Source organism: Electrophorus electricus, chromosome 1 (assembly GCF_013358815.1).
Source record: "Electrophorus electricus isolate fEleEle1 chromosome 1, fEleEle1.pri, whole genome shotgun sequence".
NCBI classification, from domain to species: Eukaryota; Metazoa; Chordata; class Actinopteri; order Gymnotiformes; family Gymnotidae; genus Electrophorus; species Electrophorus electricus.
This window is the reverse complement of record NC_049535.1, coordinates 31078653-31106021: the sequence shown is the minus strand read 5'-3', so window position 1 is coordinate 31106021 and position 27369 is coordinate 31078653. Positions and strand designations below refer to the sequence as shown.

At 43.1% G+C, this 27369-nt stretch overlaps 2 protein-coding genes and 1 pseudogene across 3 annotated transcripts; 2 read left to right on the top strand and 1 right to left on the bottom strand.

Annotated features, from left to right (window-relative positions):
* Nucleotides 1–19: 19 nt before the first annotated feature.
* LOC113577887 lies at nt 20–13230 on the top strand (annotated as a pseudogene).
* A 77-nt stretch (nt 13231–13307) lies between these two features.
* ndel1b (nudE neurodevelopment protein 1-like 1b) lies at nt 13308–21831 on the bottom strand. 2 transcript variants are annotated; one of them, XM_027010812.2, is made up of 9 exons: nt 21717–21831; nt 18818–18912; nt 16929–17082; nt 16261–16409; nt 15949–16085; nt 15694–15867; nt 15507–15598; nt 15218–15363; nt 13308–15034 (listed from the first exon to the last, which is right to left on the bottom strand). In XM_027010812.2, the coding sequence occupies exons 2-9, from the start codon at nt 18901–18903 to the stop codon at nt 14944–14946; spliced, it is 1029 nt and encodes a 342-aa protein (XP_026866613.1). In that variant the 5' UTR covers nt 18904–18912; nt 21717–21831; the 3' UTR covers nt 13308–14943. The 2 variants fall into 2 exon arrangements, with proteins under 2 accessions (XP_026866613.1, XP_026866612.1); XM_027010811.2 differs by having other exon boundaries at nt 21729–21831.
* Nucleotides 21832–22845: 1014 nt separating this feature from the next.
* On the top strand, nt 22846–27345 carry LOC113577886 (RING finger protein 222). Its single transcript, XM_027010794.2, has one exon. The coding sequence runs from the start codon at nt 23779–23781 to the stop codon at nt 24352–24354; it is 576 nt and encodes a 191-aa protein (XP_026866595.2). The 5' UTR covers nt 22846–23778; the 3' UTR covers nt 24355–27345.
* Nucleotides 27346–27369: the final 24 nt, after the last annotated feature.

Below are 27369 nucleotides of genomic sequence, written 5' to 3'. Positions count from 1 at the left end.
TGTTCAGGAATATGTTGCCATGATGTTCAGGAGTTTTGAAGATGGCGCCGGTGAGGTCGGCTGCCGTCACGACTGCTCCGTCCACACCTGGCACTTTTTTCGCTATCTTTTTCGTTCTTTTCGCTCTTCCCGCTACCCCTGACTTCTCCGCAGCCCTTCTCTACACACCACGGCACGTATCTCGTACAGCAGAGATGCCCTTATTTCTCTTAATCTACATAGCACTCACCTCAAGCTGTCTGTAACCCCGGACCCAAGATGGCCGACGGAGATCCTGAGGGAAAACAGAAGACGCGGCGCGGGGAAAAGGCCGCGAGGGAAGCGAGCCGGCGTCAGGAACAGGCTGAGGGCTCGGGCACACCGAGCTCCCTTACCTAGCATCCTGCTAGCCAACGTCCAGTCTCTGGATAACAAGCTCGACGACCTCCGGGCCAGGATAAAGTTCCAGAGGGACATTCGGGATTGCAATCTCCTCTGCTTCACCGAGTCGTGGCTGAACCCAGCGGTACCAAACCACGCTATCCAGCCGGCCGAGTTCTTCTCGGTTCACCGCATGGACAGGACGGCAGATTCGGGGAAGTCGAGAGGCGGCGGAGTGTGTGTGATGGTAAACAACAGCTGGTGCAACAATGCCAATGTTGTTACTCTCGCCTGCTCCTGCTCACCCAACCTGGAGCTGCTCGCCCTCAAACTTCGTCCTTTCTACCTTCCTCGGGAGTTCACTTCGGTCATCATCAACACCGTGTACATCCCACCTCAGGCTAACATGGACACTGCACTGTGGGAACTTCATGAGGCTCTCACACAGTTTCAGGCACAGCACCGGGACGCTGCACTTATTGTGGTTGGGGATTTCAACAGCGCTAACCTCAAGCGTGCGGTGCCCAACCTTTACCAGCACGTAACCTTCCCCACCAGGGGAAATAGGACACTAGATCACTGCTACACCCCATATAAGGACAGCTACAAGGCACTAGCTCATCCACCGTTTGGTAAGTCGGACCACGCCGCCATCTTCCTCCTACCAAAATATAAACAACGGCTGAAACGGGAAGCTCCGGTTCAGAGGGAGGTCGCGTGCTGGACAGACCAATCGGTGGCCGCTCTGCAGGACGCTCTGGATGACGCGGACTGGGACATGTTCCGGCGCAGCACTGATGATGTCAGCGAGTTTACGGAGGCAGTAGTAGGATTTATTGGGAAACTGGTGGACGACACGATCCCAAGAATCACCATCAAGAAGTTTTCCAACCAGAAGCCCTGGGTGGACAGAACCATCCGCGAGGCTCTGAACTCTCGAACTGCTGCCTACAATGCGGGGATCATCAGCGGGAACATGGACGAGTACAAGTCTGAAGCATACGGAGTGCGCAGGGCGGTGAGGGAGGCGAAGCGGCGCTACGGGAAGAAACTAGAGACACAGTTCCAGCGGAGTGGCTCTAGATCCCTGTGGCAGGGACTACGGATGATCACGGACTACAGGAGCCCACCCTCTGGGCTGATGAGTGCGGATGAGTCTCTGGCGAACGAGCTGAATACATTCTTTGCTCGCTTCGAGGCTACATCTAGCAGCGCTAATGCTAGCAGCACAAATGCTAACGGCGCTAGTGCTAACAGCGCCAATGCTAACGGTGCTGGTGCAAGTGGCACTATCGGCGCAGCCGGTAGCACATGCGCGGGGCCCACCATAGAACAGCGCCCTCTCATCATCACGGAGAGTGACGTGAGGAGAGTGTTTAAAAGGGTGAATACCAGGAAGGCGATGGGACCAGACGGTATCTGCGGGAGGGTCCTCAAAGCCTGCGCAGATCAGCTAGCCCCGGTATTCACCGACATCTTCAATCTCTCCCTGACGCTCGGTATTGTCCCGTCCAGCTTCAAGCGGTCCACCATCGTCCCCGTCCCGAAGAAACCTCGACCCTCCGACCTCAATGACTACCGCCCTGTCGCCCTCACATCAGTCGTGATGAAGTGCTTTGAAAAGCTAGTTAGAGACTTCATCACATCTTCACTGCCAGCCTCCACGGACCCACTGCAGTTTGCATACCGCCACAACCGCTCCACTGACAATGCGATTGCACATCTGCTCCACACTACACTGACTCACCTGGACGAAGGGAGGGGAAATTATGTTAAAATGCTATTTGTCGACTACAGTTCAGCATTTAACACTATCGTTCCCTCCCTACTCACTACTAAGTTGGGAGATCTAGGACTGCATACATCCCTGTGCGACTGGATCTCCAACTTCCTAACAGACAGACCACAATCAGTACGGGTGGGCAACTGCGCCTCATCCACCCTCACCCTCAGCACTGGAGCTCCTCAGGATTGTGTCCTAAGCCCCCTGCTCTACTCACTGTACACCCACGACTGCACAGCCACTTCCAGCTCCACCATCATTGTCAAGTTTGCTGATGACACCGTTGTCGTGGGTCTGATCTCGGACAACGATGAGAGGGCCTACCTGGAGGAGATTAAACACCTGGAAAACTGGTGCCAGGGAAATAATCTCCTCCTAAACGTCAGTAAGACAAAGGAGCTGATCGTGGATTGCAGCAAGAAGCAGGAGCGGCACTACCAACCTGTGAGGATCAGTGGAACCACGGTGGAGAGAGTAGATAGTTTCAGGTACCTTGGTGTTCACATCTCGCAGGACCTGTCCTGGTCCCGCCATACCAGCTCCCTGGCAAAGAAGGCTCGTCAGCGTCTTTACCACCTCAGACGCCTAAGGGACTTCAGACTGCCCTCCAAGGTACTGTGGAACTTCTACACCTGCACTATCAAGAGCATCCTCATGGGGAACATCACAGTCTGGTTTGGAAATAGCACCAAGCAGGACAGACAAGCACTCCAAAGGGTAGTGCGTTCAGCAGAGCGCATCACTCACTCGGAACTTCCTGACCTGCAGACCACCTACTACAAGCGGTGCCAAACCAAGGCCAGGAAAATTGTGAAGGACCCCACCCATCCCAACAATAGACTGTTCTCTCTGTTGAGGTCAGGGAGGCGCTTCCGCTCCCTGAAGGCCAAGACAGAGAGGCTGAAGAGGAGCTTCTTCCCACAGGCCATTCGGGCCCTGAATCAGGGAAACTGATAAACTGTGGGGACCACCACCACCACCACGTAACATGACTGTTACGTAACATGACTGTATATCTGTATATCTGTACCACCACGTAACATGACTGTATATCTGTACATCTGTATATATAGATTTAGATTTATACTCAATTAACCTGTTACAACAACTGTAGATATGGTACTATACAATGGATCTGTACATTCTGTAGATTGTGTACATATATACTCAACCATATACATTGTACATTGTGTATATAATCATAATATACATATATTGTACATACATTGTTAATATATTTTTGTACATACATAGAATATATATTTATCTGTATATATATATTTTTTTCTCTATGCACCCCTGGTTCTCTTCCTCAGTTTGGACAGAGCACTCTCCACCATTTCACTGCGTGTTGTACTGTGTATGACTATGTATGTGACAAATAAACCAAACTTGAAACTTGAAACTTGAATAGATTACCGACCATTTCTTATTGTCAACACATTATTCAATGTTATGACTGGTAATTATTATGTCACAAAACACTGACTCAACTCTTGTACAACTCTCTTCTACTAGTACTAGTACTTATATCATCTGACAAGTACTCATTTTCTGAGAGCTTATTTTCTTTTTTTCTTAGGTTGCCCAAAAACTGCTGAATGTCACTGCCACCCTTCCTCTTACTGATGTCTTACTGTGAATAAAAATTGACAAAAGCTGACTAATAAAAATCTGCTTTCACGTTTTCAAACTAACACTATTAAAGCAATTTATCATAAGCAGGTACAGATACACAGGTTATTATACGAATATACAATAAATTAAAGCTGTCTTTCTCTGCATGTTCACATGCATCACTACAATTACTAACACATTACTGAGACTTCAAGCAAGATTACTAACAAATATAACGAAATATAAAACATTAACCTTAGTTGGATATGACCGTGACCACTGCTGGACGCTGCATGAATGTGGGACTAACGCTAATTAACTTCCCAGGGAATTTAGCTATAATAGCTAACGTCAGTAGTGATGGTTGATTCATTTCGCATTCAAAAATTGACACATTCTCACCAAAAATGTCTGTTTTCACTTCACACAATTACTGACACCTTTTTAGTACGATATTATTTATTTCTACAATTACAGTTTCAGCGTAAAACGATGGTATTGATATTAATATTACCTTTTCCTGCAGGTCAGAGGCGTTAGCAGTGGTAGGTGTTACAATAATAAGTGTCCTACCAACAACAGATGGGAACATTGACAGCTCCTAACATTGCGCAAAGCTAGTGGGTGGAATACATGTATTTTTTACTTCAGTATATAGTGGAGACATTTTGGGGACATTATTTCAATATTGGGGGGGACGTGTCCCCCCAAAATGTATTGTGACTACGGCCTTGATTTTAGTAAAATTGCGAAATTAACCGTTTCAGCTCAGTTAGTTCGGGAATTATTTTGTGCCATTTACTGCTCTTTTAAAAGGTCCATTCTGCAGGTACTGTACATACAGCAATTGTATTCTATCCAGTTATAATTATAGCTATCCGATGATATCTGGGTTTATCACTGGTAACAATCTAAATATATTCTAGAAAGTACAGAATTTGTAAATGACACAGATGTCACCACTGAGCGAAACGTATAAAATAAATAATGTCCACGGTGGTGGACATTCTCCATTCAAATTATATAATTATATATGATACTACAATTAAGCTGTCATGGATCATCACTTAAACTTTATAATTAGGTCACTGCCAAATTCACGCCGTGCAGTTCCCCTTAAAACAGGCCTACATGATTTTCCGTGAAATGATGGTAGATAAAAAGATTGGAGACGCGTCTTAATTGGATGTAGCAGAGTTTAATGCCAGACCTCATAGCAGTTTTTCTGTTGCTATGGAGAAAAGTCAAACGAGAACATCGCGCTGGGGATTTTCTAAAAGTAGCGTTCATTTTTGACCTGCACTATTTCTCCTTTTGATTTCTAATGTTGATTTATTTTTCATAAATCTGATTTTTTATTATTTTTTAAAAAACACAACCAACAACAACACTGCTTTACAAACATCGCTGTTGTATTTTGGAAGTTATTTGTTCCAGTTCCAGGCTAAACTAAAGTCAGTAAGGGGCTGCCTATCCACGAATTCTTAGGGAGAGACAATGAAGCCCAACAACGTCCCCTGATGTTCAGTGCTTATCACTCAGACAAAGGCAATTAGCTGAGCATGGCAGGCCTGGTGAGACTGACTATCCTAACTATGAAGCTTGTTAAGTGTTATTTAATTCCGTGAAATGTAGCGAATTAATGTGTCCTAAAATGCGTGAAATATTTTTGATAAAACAGGTCAGTGAAATTAACTGATTTTCTTGTGAAATTGGTAGAGCCCTACTAATAAAGGCCTATGTATAATGGCACGTCGTTGCCGAAAGTATTTCCTACCTGTGGATAGACTGTAGTTGACCTTATTTACGGATAAACCGTTCACCCAGTGAGGTGGAGATTACAGGACCAAAAGCAACACAGCACACGATAAAGGCAAACCGCCCGACTCCGTTCTGATCGTATATGATCTTTTCGACTGGCTAACTGCTAGTGTAAGGTTTTATCCACCGGTCACAAGATGAATTTTCCATTAGAGCGGGCGTAGAATTTACGTCTAGTCAGGAGCAGGTGTAAGGTCAGATTTCATAGGTAGCTTCTATGGGGACAGACTTAAAAGTTGCAATAGCAGGGTGGCTGCGATGCAGACATCGTTGCAATTCTTTAGGTGTCTAGCTATAACAACGCAGAGCTAGGCCCAATTCAGAGACTTGGGAGCAAATTGTTTGCGGTAACCGTTCTTGTTACACAGCTTTAGACGCCAGTGTGGTTTATATGAACTATATCATTAGGTTTATGTATTTCACTGTCGGTGGGTTTTGTTTTGTTCTATACTTGGTAATCTAGTAGGAAATAGCGGACTATCTTGCCAACGGTGAGTACGAGTAGCAGTTTTGCTTAGTAGCTCAGGGTGGAGGCTCAGGATGCATGCTGGTGAATACGGCCAGATGTAACCCCAGTATTTCTCCCTCCCTCACTCCCTCCCTGCTTGCCTGCCTGTCTGCTTCACCATACTCCCTTCCTCCCTTCCTTCCTTCCTGACTACCTGCCTAGTTATGATGCAAAAACAAATATGGAGGTTACATTGCTGCATTTGGAACTGCACCACGACTTTTAATCTAGCCTTCTTAAATGTGACAGTAATGACAAGGCCTGGTTGTAAGGTGAAAGGACCAGGACACACTGGTCCAAGTCGAAACCAAAACGATATCGTAGTCGAATCTGAGTCGATACCTAGACCAGGTGTTGGATAGACTGAGAACAATTTTTTAAAAATCATAATATACAAAATAACAAGAAGGAAAAACTTTACATTCACCATATATCAAAGATAATAAACAATGTTAGATTCTATGTAATATTTTGTATGTTAAGTATAATAATGATGGAAAGATGGATGAAATAAATGGTCAATATCACTACCCAGACAGAACACTTATTACATCTGAGAAAGAGAAAGTTCAGACTACATCTGGAATCCACCAGAGCCAAACTGTAATGTGGACATTGTGTGGTCCAGCTGTAGCCATGCAGATGATGGTCATTACCAAGGTAACTACGGTCATCCACTGCTTCAGGCTCACCTAACTTGGTGGCAAGCTACCATCAGACAGTATGCTCACAGATGTAAATGCAGCAATAAGCACAATACCAACAACCTGTATAACTGAAACCAAACAAACTGGTATATGCCACTGCAGTAGTTATGCTCAGGATCACAGGATACAGAATACAAACAGACCACTTCCAATGTGCCCCTTGGAAACAGGCTTGAAACCAATATAAAGCTTGAAGTCAGCAAATTGACAGATCTTCAGAAGGAATTAAAGATCAAAGGTGGGGTCTGGTTACAGAAGAAATGCACTGGGTGGCCCATAACTGAGGATCTAGAGTCTGGTCAACAAAGATCGAGAGGTCAAGAGGCTTTTTATTGTCTTTCTAGCTATAAACAGGTGTACAGAGTATTCAGTTAAATAATGTTCCTCCAGGACCATGATGCAACACAAAAGGAGAACATAAGTATAAACAATAAATATGAAATACAGGACCAATATTACATATAGGCAACACCAACCAGCGCACCATACTATGGTATTCTAACATGCATGCAGCATACAGTCACCGAGGTAACAGCCGGTACACTCATTTCAGAACACAGTATTATTAAATGGAATACAATATTTAAGTATTTGTTGAAATTTGTTGAAAATTCCTCAACTCTCTGGGAGTTGAGGAATCTGATGGCATGGGGAAGAAACTGTTGCACAGTATGGCTGAAAACACCCACATGTTTTGTACCTATTCTGAGACTAACAGAGTTTGTGTGAGTGATGTGTGGGCTCATCTATAATGCTGGTAGCATTGAGAAATCAGCGTGTGTTGTAAATGTCCATGATGGAGGGGAGAGAGACCCTGAGGACCTTTTCGGCTGTTCATTCTATTCTCCTCAGTGTCTTGCAGTCCGAGACGGAGCAATTCCCAAACCAGTCAGTGAAGCAGTTGCTCAGGATGCCCTCTATTGTAGAACTTGGTGAGGATGGTGGTAGTGGGATGAGCTACAAGTAGGTTTATTATTATTATTATTATTATTATTATTATTAAGGGACTATCAAAGTATAATGATACTCTTATAACCAGAAATCTATGTATTGTTATATGAAGACAAGTTCAGATATTGTAACCAAGGTTTAGGAAATTGATGTTTTTATTTATTACAAGTAGACTTGGGAGGGCGTCTGGGACATCTGCTCTGCTCCCCTCTCATTTTCACCTCTTGACTGATCTTCTCCTCTCTAGACCCTCCTAAATGAAAACCCCTCCCGCTTCAGACTTCTGACAACTGCAATCGCGCAAGAAATATTTATTTTACAGTGTGGGGGCAAAATGTTCAGATAAGATCCTCATCTGTGGAGAATGTTTACAGAGAAATATCTTTGAATATTTGAATGGAAAGGTTGAGAGGAGCATTTGCTTTCTGATGAAGGTTGCTAGTACAAGTTACCACTGTTGGGCCCCTGAGCAAGACCTTTAACCCTCATTTGCTCAAGTTGTACTCAGTCATAATTGTAAGTCGCTTTGGATAAAAGCGTCAGCTAAATGCTGTAAATGATGAGAAAGTATAGACAAGAGGTTCTGTATTGGTTCAATTGGAGAACACTGAGTCCAGGGAGACAACAGCCAGCCAGGCGGGAGGCTGTCCTAGTGGCTTCTGATACCCAGTGTTTCATGGTGAGAACATTTATTTGTTTTTCCACTGCTTCTCAATGCAGGTGATCCTCTAAAAACTGATTTCTGCACAGTGTCATATCTTCCAGACCGTTCTCAGTTGAAGCGTTCCCTTTTTAAAGGATCATGACCTTTTTAAAATAAATAAATAAAAAAAAACCAAAAAAAAAAACCACTGCAAATAAATTGCCCCAATCGGGACTTCAGTAATAAATGAAATGAAGTGAGCTTAAGAAGTTTATGAGCAGTCATTGCTACATTAACTGGTGCTGAAGATGTAACGATAGCTTTGCTGTTTTTCAATCCAGAACTTATAACAGGGTTGTTCTATGTGCAATTGTAAATGATGGGAGACAATTTTAATAAAGTTTGGGGTTCCTTTAAAGGATGTTTGCTGATTGTTTAAGATACAATATTTTCTAATGCAGTGCCATGACTACAATAGGAAGAGTTCAGAGTTCAGATGGTAATTGAATGAAAAAGCATAAAATATGTGATTTGAGTGTTTCTTTGAGAACATATGGCAGTGTGTTATAGTATATATGAGGTTTAGTAAGTGTGACCTTGTTTAAAGATACAGTAAAGCCTCGGCAAAGATTGCAAGGGGAAGGGATCATTAAGGAATCTACAGTGTTAAAACATTTGACATCAAAGAGCCTTCGGAATATGTTCATTAATCTGAGTCTGTACACTCAAGTTTGAGGGATCATTCTTTTTTCAATTATTATTTTAATACTGTCAGTATAGACAAATCTGTGATCAAGGGTCTTGCAATCTCACGTTCCCTTTTGTAGTGACGACAAAGCATTTTCATCAGTTCTGTGTGTACTGTGCATTGTTTGAACATTGCTTTGCAATGGGCACCTATTCTCTTTTACCAGGGTGATCTCCATATGTGTGGATTTGCTAATAGAGTTCATTTGTTATTCAAACACTCTTATTGTTATCTTTCAGTGTTTGGGCATTTGTTTGTGGGAGGCCATTTTTATTGTTGTTTTGTATTTCAATTCCCATGTTTCTCTGTAGGCCCCTTGTGTAGTGTTCTTGTGGAGTACTACAGTTGCTGTGCAACAATAATTGTGGGTGGGGTTCTGGGCGGACTCGAAACGGTGTCCAGCTTGTGTGCTCATACCACGGTCGACCTGTACATCACCGGAACCATGGAATCAGAAGAATCTTTTCTGGAAGCAACTGTGCACTCTGCCAAAGTCATCCTAGTAATCCTGAACTTCTCTCCTCATCCAACATGACTGCCCTTCTGTCTGTGTCTCCAGCCCTCAGTCACAATGCTGGGATACTATTTCGTGCATCGCTGCACTCTCGCCAACGTCCTCTCCACCACGGGCAAGGCACTGGGTCTCAGCACTCGGCTGGAGAGTGAGTTTCCTGCTACTGGGTGGGCTCTTGCTGAACTGCTGCGAGTGCAGGGCTTTGATGAGGCCACTGGGGCCTGGGCCAAAGGGAATACCAGTCCAGCCCACAAGCCTACCTGCCTGAGCTTAAGTTCTGTGCATCCAGGAGCAACAAGCCAGGTGAAAGGGGCATCTGTAGGGCTCCCTCTCCACCCTCGGGCCTTTCCTGCGCAGGCACATGGCCTTCAACTTGATGAGCTCCAACGCCTGCTTCCGCACCCTCGCCCTGGGTTTATCGTGGATGATGCTGGGCTTCCTGTTGCCAGTGGTCTACCTGTTGTTGCACGCCATGGAGCAGGACCACGGCGCTCGCTTTCGGCCTGCCGCCAGCGCCACTTCATCTACATGTTTGCCGGAGCCCTCCTGCTCGACGGCCTGAGCAACTGTGTCTGCGGCACGGCAACAGGTTTCGGCGTGCTGCCGGACTACACGCTGGCATACGGCATCCCTATGAGCGTCGTGGGTTCACTCGTCTTCACTGGGCTGATGGAGGTGGTGGAGATGAGCTGCTTCCCGTACGCCCTGGGCCTCACCACTGTGATGGAGAGCATCACGAACACGGTGGGCCCACCTCTGGCAGGTGAAACATGCCTAACAAGGTGGCAGGATGGGACAGAGTTCACGCTTTGGCAACTAAGAGTGTAAAAGGACTCCCAAGCAAAAGGAACTGGGGGGTTGGTGTGTATGTGCGTGGGACACAGAACTACAGGGCTGTGGGGAAATGAGGGTCACATACTCTGCGTTCTTCAAAGTGGGGTATAGAGGGTTTGCACAGCAAACACACTGCCTAGTCCTCGCGTGTTACCGGTGCCATGGCAACTCCAATTTCAAGTCAGACAGAAAGGCAATATCTTTGTAGCGCGGTACTAATCCGACTGCAATTCTCCTTAATTATTAGATTAGCGCTTGGCCACTTCGTGGCTTACCTCACTGTTAATGGTATACTGGTGTTGTCTTGCAGGAGTGCTGGTGAGCTGCACTGGACAATACAGCTACGTGTTCTTTGCCTGCAGCGTGCCTTTCTGCACTGCTGGCCTCTTCATTATGGTGTCTTTCTGATCAATTGTTATTCATGGCTTTTTTGTGTTTTTGCAAACACATTTTACAAAATCATCAGATATTGCTGTTCTCTTGAAAATATATTTTCTATTAGACTGTCTAGTATTTGTGATAGTACTGTAAGTCATGTCTGATGACAGTTCAACATAACATTTAGCACAGAATGCTTTGAAAGCCATGAATAGATAGCCTTGTTTTCCAACAAGACATTTACTTGTTTTGAGTTATTTTGATTAACAGACACCTTTGTTTGATATTGGAGATAATGCTTTCACATGTGTGATAATTTCACAAATGTGAAACCGTATGATAACTGAAAATGCTTTAACTTATTTAAATATCGAATCGATTTTTATAGTAACTTTATACAAATAAATGAATCCGTTTTTGTTCTGAATATGTCTACTCATTTAATATGCAACTTTGCCGTCTAGATAATTGGCTAGCTGACCATAGACTGTATGTACAATATATTCATATAAACATGTCATCATAGTCTTGTATATACAATCTATTAGCATATTTTATAAAATACATAGCATTTTACATGCATTGACAATGACAATAAATGATTCCTTTCGGCGCAGAAAAGATGTACATTTCAAAACGAAAAACAAACAAACCGCAGACTGCGTCAACTGCTCCGCAGTCTATCTGGTATGAATAAGTGTAGTGGTTATAAGGGCTGCGAATCTGAAATACACAAAAACGTTTAGAAGCAGGCGTTTGGCACTATGTAACGTCACCCTAAGGTCGAGCTGGAGTGGTCGCTTACGGCCAGAACGCCCGATCTTTCCCGAAGCTAAGCAGGGTCGGGCTTGGGTGGTACTTGCATGGGAGACCGCCTGAGAATATCAGGTGCTGTAAGCTTTTCCGACCTCCGTGCCATCTGTCCTTAGACGTTGCTCCGTGGTTATTTCTATTCTTCCTATCATTCTGACTTGAGGCAGAAGTTATTACAGAAAGGACAGTCGACATGTACCAACCTGATAATGATGACAAATAACTTTCCTGCTTAAAACATGAAGACAAATAACTTGAGCCTGTTTGGTGCTCGCAGCATGTAACACGTTTCACAGCTAGCACACTATACGCACTTGGAAACCAGCCGTTGAAAACTAAATGTTGCCCAAAATGACCACAGAATATTTGCATTAAACAATTAGTGTTTTTACATTATTTACAATGGCGCTTTCAGCAATCGACTAAACAAACAAACGTCAACTACTTCAACCGCGTAAGAGTGCGGTGCGACCAGGCTGCTATGAATAAGCATATAGATTAAAATGGGTACGAATCTAAACCACAACAAAACGCTTCTAAATCAGACGTTCAGCACTATGGAAATAGCCTTTTAAAACCTTTACGGAGGGTGAGCCGTCGCCATACCCCACTCCCATTTTCAACCAGTACAGAATAAACAGACACGCAAGCGGGACGAATTTTGCTCGTCGTGTCCAGAGGAGGCAAGACGTCGTGGCGCACAGTCCTAAACCGCATTAGTCACGCCGGAGAAACTGGCCCTGGACGGAGACTACAGGCTGCCCGTTTGGAAGGTCTGTGATTATTAGTGCCAGTGCATATATTGCCTTTGCGGGGAACAACAGGGAACACAAGAGCGTTATTTCTTTTGAGTTTCAGTGAAATGCTTTAAAAATAAGACACCACTTACCCAGCTGTACCATCCTTTATCATCTTATGAAAATGAAAGAAACCTCAACAACCAGACGGTAATTGAATGAAAAAGCATAAAATGTGTGATTTGAGTGTTCCTTTGAGTGTTTATTCTCTACACGTTGTGATTTATTCACTAATACTGAGGTCTGACCTTTCACGCTTGTGAGCAGTCATTGGGTAGATAAATCTAATATTACAGATTAGGTAACATGGATACAGGAAACAGATACCTGTTGAAAAGGAAACTGGTATGGAATCTGGAACTTGTTCCAGATATCCTACTTCAGTGTCTCATATTTTGTGTTTGCCTGTACTGTGTCTGTCTCCACTGCAGGCCTCTTCATTATGCTGTCTTTCTACTGGCTGGATAGACACGAGTTACACAAAGGAGAAGAGGGCCATTTATTGCTTTGAAGAAAGCACTTTAAAATGTCTCCCAAAAGTGTCTAGAATATGCCACATTATTAGGAGCTGACGTGTGAAAGCCTCTTCTCTGGCCCTACATTTACAGCATTTAGCAGACTTACATATGTATCTGCACAAGTGTATGCATGCACTCCCTTGGAGTCAAACCCATGACCTTCTGGTTACGGCCTGGAGCCTAGACGAGGTCATAACATATGGTAGGCGATCTCTGCTGCTATATGCTTGTGCAGTGCTATATGCAGTGCATATTTCGGTTAGCTTCCCTTCACACGGATGGACTGAATCCACCATGTAGAAGAATGGGTAAAAATTTTACTTAACCACTTGTTTTATACTTTATTTGCACATACTGAACAAACTTTTATATCATGATATAATTTATAAATGATGTACAATCTGTAAAATTCAGTCATCTCAAAACATGCAATAAAGAATGTGAAATAAATTAATGAGCTCAGGGCCCAATCTTGGTATCTATAAATTTCTTGGGAAAAACTTACAAACTTATGTACATGTGACAAATCTAACAGTCAACAGAGTGCTTTACAACTTAATATTCTGTGAAATCAAACAAGAATTGGGGGGGGGGGGAGTACTTCAAAACGTATGGTTTACAAAGTGCTGGTATAGGTGACAAAAACTGAAAGCAGCAAGAAGCAGCACTGAGAAATACAGGCAGCAAATTAGTCTCTGACTGAAATAGACCGACCGTCATCCTCAGCAACAAAACCACAAAGCACATGGTAGAAAAAGGAAGTTCACATGGTCACTAATGTAGAGGATCCTACTTCAGTCCTTGTGGACTCTGCTAGTCCATGTAAATGTTCTATTCCAGCTTCACAATACACCCCAGCCTTCACATTCCTGGTTTAGGTGAGTTGGAGCTGGAGGGGGGAGGGGGGACTGAGCCAGGTAAGAGTCCTCAAAGAATGAATCGATAACCTTTGCACTAAAAGTCTTCAACTGTTATATTTCAAGTAACATTGCACCAAAACAATTTACACATCCAAAGCACTGTATAAATCAAACAGTTTCTTCCCCTTCCCTTGATATAGTAACTATTTTAAGGAAAACGGACAATGGCGAATATTAAATATGTACTGTTGTGGTGTTATAGTGGTGTTATGTAGTATGCAGTACACGGAAATGAACAGCGCAGATTACCACATCCCTTTGTCATTCTGATATCGCCTTCGCCAACTATCCCAGCAGGCAGGTGAAGCAGCAATCAGGGCAAAAACAGAAGCCTGGTAAGTATTCACAGGTTCTCAACTAGAAGCAGGGGATCTTTCTACGCCATTCAGGAGGCTCCTACCACTATATTCTGGGTCAACCACCTACTTTCAGCACAAAGTACTCTAATGAGAACCCAGGACTCTGCTTGCCACCTGGATCCAGTCCACGTATAATTCAGTCATGTAATTCAGTCAAGCCAGGCCACAAAGGTGGGCAGGCCTCTCCGTGCCTGCTTCTCACATACCCTCAAGTATAATGTTAACGGAAAATAACCCCTCAGCCCTTTTCTTTCTTTTCTTTTTAGACATTTGCTGAACCCCCTGCCCCATGTGCAACACCTCAACAATATCCCAAAACAGCAGAGGCCTGCCTGGGCCCTTAGATGGCTTTAAGTAGGAAAAAGGAGGGCAAAAAAAGTGAAAGTGCCGAGACCTCTTCAGAACCGGACTGGACCAACATATAGACGACTGTGCTACAGCGTCTGACCTGCATCCATCAGACACGCTTGTGAGGCACACCATAACTGCTGCCCAGTTATGAGGTCACACACACACACACACACACACACACACACACACACACACACACACACACACACACACACACACACACACACACACACACACACACAGTGGCAGGACACTCAAAACGTCCCTTGCGTTTGTCTCCTTGGTGTCCAGGGGCTCGTGTGGAGGAGGCAGGCGGGTCTCTCACACGCTGAGGGGCAGCATGCCAGGAGGGGACACAGCGCGCGGAGATCCTATTCCTGTCAGAGTACCGGGGTCCAGCCCGTTCACAGTCCTGCACCACAGCACAATCAATAAACAGTTGTACGGCCCGTCAGAGCCAACAGGCTAGTTCATTTTGGTCATAATCGGTAGGCATAGGGCACTTTTAGAAACAACATAAAAAATAGATTTTTTTTAAATGCAGAAAGCAATGCTTCAGTCTCAGGCAAAAGGCAGAAAGGATTATACTACTCACGCTTTGTCAAAGTATGTCGTGTGGAGCGAATGAGAGAACTTGGTTGCGTTGCTGTTCACCAGGTTCCCATTTCCTGTGCTGTAGGTCTTCCTTGCTGCCTGATCCTTGGCAAAGTTCCTGCAAGCAGCCAGCTTGGACTCCAGAGCCTGGGAGGATTGAGGAATAATGCACAGTGAATATTGTTCCTGCCCACTGTGAGGACACCTGGCGCCCGCATGCTACTCTACATGATCCAGAGCAATGAGATGGAAGCTTAAAATGGTGGACGCGGCAGAATTCCAGAAATTACCCCAACTTTCCGTAAGAGGTCTCCAACAATGTTGAGGGCAGAGATCCTGGCAGATGGGGTGAGCGAAGAGGTTCCACAACCGTTGGTCAGTGCTAAGACAAAAATAAAATCGAATGAGCAAAATGAGAAAGGGATTCAGGAAGGGATTGGCATAGGTGGGAGGAGAGGAATTCATACACAGCGTTACCTTTCTGAGTCATGAAGGGATGGTCTATGACTTTTCCCACTGGCGTAGCCGGGAGGGACAGGGAGGCCTGGACTGCAGTGTCCATTTTGTCAGTGTCCTGGGTGGGGGAGCTGGGCGCTGACATTCTGGTGACGTCTGTGGACCTTTCTCGCACAGCCAGCTCTTGCCTCAAGTCTACAGAACATAAGGAAAGACGACAGTCAGTTTGGGCCCAGTCTTTAGCAGCACGGTGCGGGTAGAGGACTTCAGTATTACCCCTGGCTTCGTCCTTCAGCCTCTGCACAGACACCAGGAGAGACTCCTTCTCATCCAGCTCACTCTCCAGGAAGGCGTTCCTCTCTATGGCCTGGTTAAGCCGCTGCTCAAAGTCCTCCAGAGACGTAATGGTGGCCCTGTATAAGTCAACCCAACCACATAAAATGTACATTTAGGAATGGTGGTCAAAACATTACTCTCTGTGGTCAGGGGCCTCAGTGACAGATGTCTGTGTGAAACTATAAACCAAGAGACACAAAGGAAGTGAAAAGCCTGGTCAGAGGCACAGTGTTGTGTGCTGGGGGCACATACCTCTTGGCTCTCTCTAGGTCATCGTTGGCCTGCTCCAGCTCACGGACGTATTTGTGCAGCTGCTCCTTGATGCAGCGCGTTTGGCCCAGATCATCCTCCAACATGGAGATCTGTTTATAGCTCTGTGCATACTGTTGCTCCAGCTTCTCCTACACAGCACAGCCAAGCATATGAAGCAGAGAGATTTAGAGCGCTGGCAACCATTGGGTGGCACAGGGAGCACGCATGGTGAGGAGGGGTTAATGGGGATCTGGCATCCCCTTCTGTGGGCACAACCCTCTAATGAATCACATTACTGAAGGGGAAGGTTTGTTTAGCACTAACAAATTGACCCCATAACTCAGATATAAATATTGTTTACTCTGGGAAGGGGTGAGAGGAAATATGTTTACTTTGTATGAATCCTTTTTTCCCCCTTTCCTTCAATGTCACATTTTCCATTTTCTTCTGCCTGATCCAATTAAGTGCAGCAAAGGATTACCTTCAGGTCTTTTATAGCATGTACTTGGCTCATGATCAGACAATATTGTTGGCTGACACCTTCTACCAAACTTAACTCCAAGCCCTTTCCTCCTTTTGGAGTGAAATGGGAGATAAAGCGTCAAGAAAGACAGAAATCCTATGAAAAGCGCACGCTGATGAAGGTGCCAGCGAGATCGGCATCCTACCTTTAAGATGTCCACCTCACTCTTTAGCCGCTGGTTCTCAGCCTGCAGGTCTCTGATGCGGTGCTCCGCCTGGCCCAACTGGGCCTCCAGCTCTGCCTCCAGCTCACGACTTCCTTCCTGGAATTCCTGTAGCTCTTCCTGGGCGTCATGGTAACTGCAAAAACGAGTACACGCCCAAATCAGACGAAGTTCAATAACCAAGGAGGAACTACTGTGGCCTGGGCCATCTGGGATGTCATGCATTCGGAACTTAGTTCACATACAAGTTTGCATGCAGTGGTCAAACTCGAAGGATGGGTCTATGATCATTTAGTCCTTGAAAGATGTGCCTTCAGTGAATAATTAATTGCAAATTACCCTGAATCAGTGGCAACCTGATTTTTACAGAATATGAGAGAGTACCCTGGTGCTGCACAAACCCAAACAAGGTTCTACTGGTTTGGAAATGCACATTGGGCTGATGTGAGGCTGACATGTCGGGTGAAGTGCAGTTACATAAAATATCAGAGTTAGAACTGTTCTGCCCATTTATAAGGCATTTTTAGTGCCAAGCAGGTCTGCACATTCCTGCCACAGCATCACCTCACAATAAGCCTCCTCAGCACAAACCCAAACAGCACTAGCACGAAAACAGGAAATGCCTCCAAACCTCAACCTACTTCCCCATTCTCTCTCTGGTACCACATCAGCCTCATTTACACAAGTACAGGAATGCTTCAAAAGGCATTAGTTCGAAATACACAAAGATGCATGACAGTGGAAGTTACAAAAGCATTCCTGGTAAAACCCCAAAATCTGATGCTGGTAAATTCTAAAAATATGCCTTCTGTCGCAACCAGTAAAAAAACTCTGCATGCTTGCCTGTGATTGAAACGTCACCTGGCAGAAAAAAAAAGAACACACTCAGTCCTCTGCAGGACATTTCTGGGCTTTTAACAGTTCCTGAGCTTCACCAAAGCTCAGGTAGGGATGGGACAGCAGGGGGATTCCAGCAAATGTTCAGAAATGTGTTTCAAGTCATCTCCAAACTGACTAGGAACCAGTAGCAGTGTATCTAAGCAAATGGGCAGCTCACAGTCTCTTATAGCTTCCTGTAGCTAAAATAAAGGTAGCTTCACGGGAAGGAATGCTGTACTTCTACAATGGTCAACATGTGAAGTTCCAATACTAAAATAGATTAAAAACAAAAACAAAAACAAAAAACCTGTTCTCTTTTAATGTTTCATTTTCAAAAATTGCTCCCAAGAAAGTTCTGACCAGAACAGGTCTGAACCCAAACACAATGACAATGGAAGCCCATATAATACACAACTCCATTTGTGTAATGTCAAATCCTGTGGGCAGACTGCCTTTAACGAAACTGGAAGCTAAGGGAGACTTGAGGCACACTATGCAAATGTGAGTCTACTCATGAAGATACTAAACACTGTACAGAACATCCTAATGTTAGTGTTTCTACTGGCCTCTCTGCTACAGTCAGAGTCAGTCAAAGGTAAAGCCCATTTTCCCCACTTTAGACCACTTGAAAAAAGGAGCCATCTGAAGCTCTTTCGTTACTGGTATTCAGTATTGATATTAGCAAAACTGAAAACCAGTGTACACATTTCACTTGCCCCATTACTTGTCCATTTTCCAGAAAGCATGTCCAATTAATATTGAATAAAGCTTTAAACATAACAAAAGGACTTTGATGGATTTCTAGAGGTAGGAAAGTATCTTAAGAAATTACTCTCTCAGGCACATGGGCTGACAGCAGACTAAAGAAAATTACAACAGCTCCATTAAAGCTTAAAATGCTAAGCTGTACACCACACTTAATTTAAAGTATTGGTTTAAGCTACTATTACCAATTAGCAAAAAATAATTAACAGCAGTCAAAAATCACTTACCTTTTCTTGTATGTGAGGGACATGTTCTTCCAGTATTCAATTTCCTCATCTTTTGAGGTAAATTTTGGCATCATCTCTGTGTCCATGGTAGAAGCCTATGGGAGGAAAAGAAACGAGAGAGTCATTTGCGGTTTGTGACTAATAATTAATCAAGGTTCACCTCATTAGGACTGCTCTGTCCCTGATCAGCACATCAAAAGACAGGCATCAGTGTTCACCATGAATCAGGAGAGCACCAGTCTGCCTCCCAAATGGCAGACTACTGTAAATACTGTAAATTTAACAGAGCTGGAACTCAGGTTTGATCTTTTAACCTCAGCCCAGAAACCACAGAAATGTTGTCTTGGTTTGTGGTTTCTGACCATGGTTTTGGCTTTAACTATTATATAGTGGACAGAAAATACCATCAATGTAATCACCAGCTAATATGCTACCACAGGAATTTAATGTTAATTAAAAAAACATCAATGAATAGCAAATGCTGATTTTTCAGTAATTTTTTTAAAATGTTATCCTCCTTGCTTAATAGCAACTACTTTATCCATCAAGATTTAAATATAACTGGAAACAGTTCTGGATTAGCCTGCCAATTCATTTCAGTGCTCACTCCCTCAGCAGTTGGGCCTGAAGCCAAACTGCCCCTTGGAGAGGTAAAATACACTTATGGACATATAAAGGCTATACAGTTCTCGGAAATACAGATAAATCACAGACCCATTACAGATAAATCACAGACCCAATAAAGTAATGTAAAAATATCGTCTGCATTGATAAACTATCATACTGTGTATTGGTGGCATACCAAACTCTTCAAGAGACTGATGTCTTAACTGACCTTTGGTGTGGGAAACCTTTTTAGTTGATGATATGCTGGAATACCCACCATTAACAGGTGCATTAATGGCTCCTGGGTGGGGTATAAGAGCTGTTGCTGGCATATGAGCTTGTAAAGGCTTAGAAGCAGTACAAGGAGAAATATTTCAGATACATGTTGTGCCCCTACAAGCAGCTCAGGGGCTTGTGTGGTATTAAGAAACAAAACAGATTTCTTCCTCATAAAAGTGTACATTTCTTTTAAAACAAGCAGAAAAACAGCAGCCTAAATAATGGCAAAACATTCGAACAGTTCTCCATACTCATTTGAATTTCTCTGACCTGTCAATAGAACATGAATTTACCATAAAAGTGAGAATAAACATCACACAACCATCTTCATTCTGAAGTGCTCCGCAGGAACACACAAGACAGGCAAAATAACAAATCCAGGAATAGAAACCACTGAAGTAGTAAAGTGTAGCACAGCCTGTTATGTACAAAAATGCAACATCTAAAGCACAAGTAAATCTCTGCTTTACAATTATATTAGATATCCTGCATTGCATTAATATCGGTGTGATTTATTTGACATTTAAAAGGCTTGCCTTTAAGTCAAAAACAATTGCTGCCACAGATTTTAGAGCCAATGCACTGCAACATACAAAGTGATATAAAGGCACATTTGAGCACTGATCTCCAAGTAAAAATGTTATATGAAGAAAAGGAAAACATTTTAAAATAGCTCAGGTCAGCTTTTTGTGATCAGTGTGGTTTTAATATTTTCCTTTTTATTCAATTCACAAACTAATATTCAGATGGTACTTTACATTGGTGTGCATCTTAGAGCATGATGAGAGCATCCATGATGTGTAGTGCTAAAACATGATTTCCTCAAATTATTTCATGCCCAACCAATCACTGACCTCCCATTTAAATATTTTCAGAATTTCAGTGTTTCTGTTCGGTGGCCTCTCAAGAATATATGAATAATTTATTTCTTTAACTTTCTTTACTCAAATGAGATGAATTTCTGTCTGCTCTTTTCATCAACTCCCTGTTATTAATTATTTTACAAACTGCAAAATCTTAAACCAAGGTGTCTTGCTGTCTTCTCTACAATGACTATGAGAATGTTCCAGGTCCAATGCCATCTAGCGTTTATCTCTGGTTACATGGAGAGTTTGTGCTCCCAGCAAAACTCTAATTTCTAACAATGACAACACAGGAAAGGAAAGCGATGATGTCCTTCACTTTCGTTTAGGTCTGTTCTGTCGCTTCTCAATGACTATACAAATGGGCATTTGCTGAGCAGGGTCAGATTAGGGCCTAGCTAGGTTATTTCCCCGTATTGCCGAGTAACAGATCAGCCATTCGCTACCGTTACATCCTGCAGGATGAACACCAGTATTGGTGTTCATATTAAACCAGCTAAGTTAGCGAATTTAGATGAACACAAATCTTCACCACGGAGCACTGTCGGAGTATGAAACTAAAATAAAACCTAGCTAACCCTATCTTGGCTACAAATGAACACCCTATCGAGGTGAACAGACACCATGCTAAAAAGGCTTCGAGGGAGCAGAATTTAGACCTTGCTTGTTGAAGCAAGCTTAGCCATAAGACAGTTAACCAGCCAACCAACTAAGCTATCTACATTCATGTCATTGCCTTTCCAAAGTCTGCTTTTTAGCCAAGCTAACTAGGTTAGTTAAGATATTTCAACAGGCCAACTTAAAGTTAACGCCTACAAAGCATTACACAGCAACGGACTGTCTAGTTAGCTAGCTACTTCGCAATAAAAATATACAGCGGACTCTCGATGTCAACACATTGTTTTCCTCCAGGATGACAGGTCTAATAAGTTACCTCGCTAACCTTGTTACCTTGGAAACCTGAGAGTGACTCTTATTTCCAGGCCAGTCCGACACGCTCGGCAACACAATTATCCGTTGATCAGCTCGCGCAGATACCTGGCCGGCTGGCTAGCTAGCTAGCTAGGTGGGTTAAGCTAGCTAAGAAGGATACTTATCTAGTATATGGATTTCAGTCAGAACACAGAAAACCACACATGTGTATCATTTACCTCGAAATTTACCTTAACATGCCCCGTCCGTGAGTTCACTTTACCGGCTCAAAATTCCCAGCCCTGTCGCGCGACTTCACTGCCGTCTACTGAGGAAACGCCAACGCGGCTCGCGATTTTTTTTTTTCTGGAAAGGGTGGTACGACTTCCGGTAAGATCGGCACTTACGTAATGACGTCACTGACGACGTGCCCAACGTTAGCAACGTAGTCGTACAGTTAACCGGTAAACGCGCGGCTCAGTTCTCACAAGCCTTGTTTGGACGGGTTTAAATTTAAAATGAGGTCCCACAGGCTAATTAAAGAGGTCGATTATAATGGCAGGTGCGGTTAAGTCATTAGTTTTACGTAAATTACTACTCGCTGTATCTTCGCCAGTTCTTCATATCGAACTTCATCTCATGTTAATTGCCGATGGGCCTATATTAATACTAAATGATTAAACGATTTAACACTGTATTAAAGCCGCTAATCATTTAGCTAGGCTATTAATTTTTCAGCATTTAATGTTAGAAATGTTACCACATGACGCTATAATTCAAATGCAATACAACCCAATTACATACAATTCATTCCTGTTGGAATTTTATTGCTGCCCGGTGAGAATTTAATAAACGTGTAAACAATGTAGGCCTATTAGAGACGTCCTGCTGATGACGTCCTGCTGGCTTATAAGCTCTATTTGTTTCTTATCGTGCTAGACATGTAGCTTGTAATTAGATAGATACGACAAATATACAAATGGATTTTTTTTTGTTTCATGCTTAGATCCTCGACTGCACACGGACTGCACGCACATAAGAGGTATAGTGGTGATCAGTAGCCTATTTTTCAAGATCTTAAAACTACCAGATACACCATTCTTCCAGAAGACATTCCATAACACTGTTACATTGTTTAATATTATTGCATTAAACCCTCTAAATGAAACGTTAAGATTATCCAATGCTTTGATGGAATATTTTTATACACCATTCAGGATGGTAGTCCCCTCAATGAGGCAATTATATCAAAGTTGTTCTGCTGTACAATCAGGCTCTATTTAAGACTAAAAAAAGAGAGAAATATTGTTTTGTAATTATGACTAATTTTATTTAAGCATACGTATATCCCGAGAAAATGGTGTCAGCTTCACCGATCCTTTTGCTCACTCTGGACACAAATACTTTCTAACAAAAATATATCCAGAAAACTGTTAAAATAACATGTGATTAAACTGACAAAAATTACAACTGTCGTAACTTTCCCAATAAGATACTTAGAAGGCAGTGCACATTTGTAAAATACAATAAACATAATAATTGCCATGAAATTAATGAGCCACCTGTTTTTAAATAACTTGTAGCGTTACAGATTCACTTTTCTGGTTTTAAATTATGTTCGCATGTTTTGATTATTTCACACATATACGACATGTTATTGTGTCTAACCTACTTGTATAGGTCCCCAAATAAACATCTTAAATAATTTTAATATTCAGCCTATCTAGTGCAAATATTTTGCCTCTTCATTAACAGTTACTGTCTAAAACACAAGATGGCGCATTTTACTATTTTACCATGGTTACACTGTTAAAGCGCATCTTTTTACTACAGATGAAAATGCTACTGTTAGAAAAAGATTAAAGACTAGGAGATATTTTAACGTAGCAATTTATTTGAATCTGTTACAAGACTTCGCAATAGACAGAGTGAAGCTAAGGTGAAAGATGTAACGTAAGCCCGCTACAGATATGCCTTCTCCAAAAACGATACCTCACCGGACCATGTGGTCTCTTCAGGTCCTTGTTAAAAAGCGAGTCATTGATACTGGTCGGTTGTGTACGTCTCGATTCGGTCGCCTTTCCAGTTTGACAACATTCCCTTCACCTGACACTGACAAGCAGCAATTTCTAAAGAACCTTTTTTTTTTTTTTACCTTCATTTTATAACTTCACGCTCAACGTGAGCGACACTTTGACTTGAAGCTTGTCGTATTTTTTTTTTACATTTTTTTTTTTAAACGTGTGTAAGGTACAGGTGAATTTAGCGCTGTCCTTCCAGAAGGGTCTTATCTGCCCAGCGATGGACGAGGAAGCGCAAGACTCCGAGTGTCCAGTTTGCTACGAGAGTCTTCAGGAATCACCCCGCACACTGAGCTGCGGACACGTATTCTGCCACGACTGCCTTGTCAGAACGTTTGTCAGCGTGAACCGGGACGAGATAGTCACCAGGGACAGTATCATCTGTCCCATTTGCAGACACGTTACATTCGTTACCAAGCAAGGACTTGGTGGATGCAGCGGCAAAACGGAAAAGAACGCGAAGATTTTGGAAGTGCCCTCGCCATCTAATTCACGCTCTCTGAATGTTCGACTTCCCTGGATAGGACAATGCATACCATGGGTTTCGTCCAGACGGAGCCGTCAGAGACTTGTCTGTCCTAAGGAGTCCTTGCAGGTTTTCATCATCAGCGACCTGGGGCGCCCCATGTCTGAAGAAGATATTATTGATGTTGGGGCAAACGCGGGGATTCAAGAAAACAGCAGGACCCTTCGGTGTGCTCTTTGTACAACCTCACATTGTCTCCTGATCCTTTTGATAGCTTTTACTTTGCTGGCTTTGGTAGCTGCAACACTCCCGTGGGTTCTGTTGGCTTGAAGTGTGTAACATTTCCAGGACCATAACCTTCTGTTTTCAACTATGGCATGACATAAAAATCTGTTACCTTCTGTTTCACTGACACCTGCTTTACTGCTAGACAGACTTTATAGTTTAAAGGAACTGTAAGAAATACAGCGAAATCAGAGGATCAATAACCCTTTTTACATTTCACTATAGCTTGCCATGTCCCCAAGGGGAAACCGTGATCTGCCCTTTATCCCCAAAGAGAGGACTGTGGATTTAAACAAAAACGGCAGGAGAAAAGTACTTCCTGGAGTACTTCCACCAAATTATTAATGTGAGAAAGAATCGTTTGAATAAGGATGGGGCCCGTGAGAGAAGACGAGCCCGGCGGGGATTGAAAGGGGAGAACTTTGTGGGCTGAGGTTATGTGGCCATTCTGAGAAAGGAGCCAGGTTTCAGCTCAGGAAGGGAGATGCTATGTGTTCGTTATGTAGGTTGCATTCCCATGTGTTTCTTTTGCAGGGGGCACACCCTTGCTTTTCAAGCACTTCAGGTCCCACAGGTTGGGAGACTCATTTTTCCCATTCGTCTCTTCTCTCGCCGCGCCTGCTGACCAAAGCGTACTGGCTGACACAGCTGAAGTACTAACTTTACATGGATATATTCATTTCACCACCTTCTTCAGTCTGGTTAAAGGAAAGCACATCCATTTTTCAAGATCTACATGGTTTTACAATTACATTAAAAAAAACAAACAAACAAAAGAAACAGCATTATGACTCTCGTGTGTGTTTGTGCATTACTAGGTTTTGCTTCCAGCACTCCAATTTGCCACCTTTATTTCTCTTATAATGGAAATGTATGATAATATTTTACACTGTATTATAAGTATAGAAATTGTATGACATTTAAACCATAGTTTGTCTTACTATAACACCAGTTTCCTAATAATTCCCCAAATTTGATTCCGTCTTCTGTTTAAACTGTCCTTTACAGGCAAGGTCTCTGGGACACAAGCAATCAGAACAGACAACCCAGAAGTATTAAAAATGTAGAGTTCTCGTTCTCTCTCTGTCTCTCTCTTTCTCTTTCTCTCTCTGTCTCTGTCTCTCTCTCGCTCGCGCTCTCTCTCTCACATTCTGAACAGGATTGCGCTAGGCTTCACGGTACACACTGTGTTGTTCCACTGATATGCTAAGCTGAAAGGAGGAGCAAAGATCGGAAGGGCGTGACTTACAAGTTGGGACGTAAGTTATGAATGGAGAGAAGAGGCTTTACATCAATGATCTGATACATAAAGCCACACCTGTTTGTTGTTGTTTGCTTTTTTTTTTAACCTGCTGGTTGTAGATACCTCACATTTTTTGGCCGCCTCTCCTGTTTGCTCATAACATTGAAGAATTTCAAAAGAAAGTGAGAAGATTTCAAAAGAAATTGGTAGTGCATATCCACTGCATTATCAAATCCACGTCCCGGTCTTAAGACCGCCAAAAAAATAAAATAAAATAAAAATAGTAAACTGGCAATGGCGATGTTTAGATTTCTGGGCAGCAAACAAATAATGAGTTTATACTGTATTTATACAACTTGTCTTGTCCATTAAATGTAATTATTTGCAGTACAACATTATTGAAGACTGAACTGCACTTTATTGTGAATGTTGTGAATGTTAGGTGATCATTAAACAATAAAAAAAAAATTTCACAGGCTCAAATGGCATATTTGTACTGAATGATTTTACTGCCACGTTGGAAGTCCTGGAGTCCTGGTACTAAGTGAAGACCACAGTCAACAGGTGGTTGTTCCAACCTTGCACATGAACCTCTTTCTTCCTTAACAAAGAAATGATTAAAAGTTGAAAGGAAATGTTGTGGTTGGTTGGTGTAAATGTTAGCTGCGTTCCCCGTGGTCCTCGATGAATTCAGCCTGGTACCTCAATCCTAACATTTACAGCAGCCACATGCAAAACAGGACAGGATGTGGCTCACGACTGTATGATAACAGTACCAGCAGAGAGCAGCAGACGAGTGCACTGGCATGTGTATCCCCTCCTGACCATCAGGGTTTACACAGGCAACAAGCAGATGAACCGCAAATCGGCACCTAAATAACGGAAACAAACCATGCGTCTGTTGCAGCTTCTGTAAGGTACTGACGAAGCCTTTACCTCAGTGTAGATCATTGTAAAGGTTGTCACATTCAATTGCCACTCTTATTAAGGATGCCCACCTGCCTCTTCATAGAACACTGAAGAAACCAGCACAGACAGGAAAAAAAAACAAACCCGAAACAAACAAAAAAATTTTTTAAGTGCACACAAAACTCGTCAATAGCTTCAGGACATAAATATCTATTGTGAGGGCACTTGCAATTATCATTGTATAATCACCACAACTATTAAAAGAGTACTCAGTCACCAATAATCATCATAATAAAAGTCACTGAGAACGCACACTGAGGCATACCATACATTTCAGCGAAGAAGTCCTCTTGTCCCTGAAGTACACAAACGCTTATTCAAAGGAACAGACGGTAACGAAGGCCGTGACTTTTGGGAAACTTTCGGAGTCAAGCTCTTAGGATGGGAAAGACACAGGGTGCTTATGGCCGCCTTCCAGTGTGCAGAACACTAGAATAAAAGTGTAGTTCCGTTCGTTCTGCTTTCACTTCAGACGAGACCGACCGAAGCGTCGGTGGTCTGAGGTGCAGAGTGTGCAACCACATGGATAGCACGTCTAACCCACTTTCACAGCCTGCGTTTGGCTGTGGCTTTGAACGCGTTAACCCTGGAACACTTCGTGGAGAAGGCAGTGAGACTAGGGTGAGATTGGCGCTTTAGAGCCTGGTCTTCTCGATACTGACAGCCTGGAAACGACCCCTGAAGCGTTTCTGATTTGTAAAATAGGCTATTTGTTTGATGGGATAGTACAACGGAGAATACAAAGGCCCCTCAAAATGGCAACGAGGAGAATAAAGGTAATAGAACAGCTTTGGCGACCTAAAATATGACTATATATATGGCTACAAAGCACATGGTTTGGCTTCTGG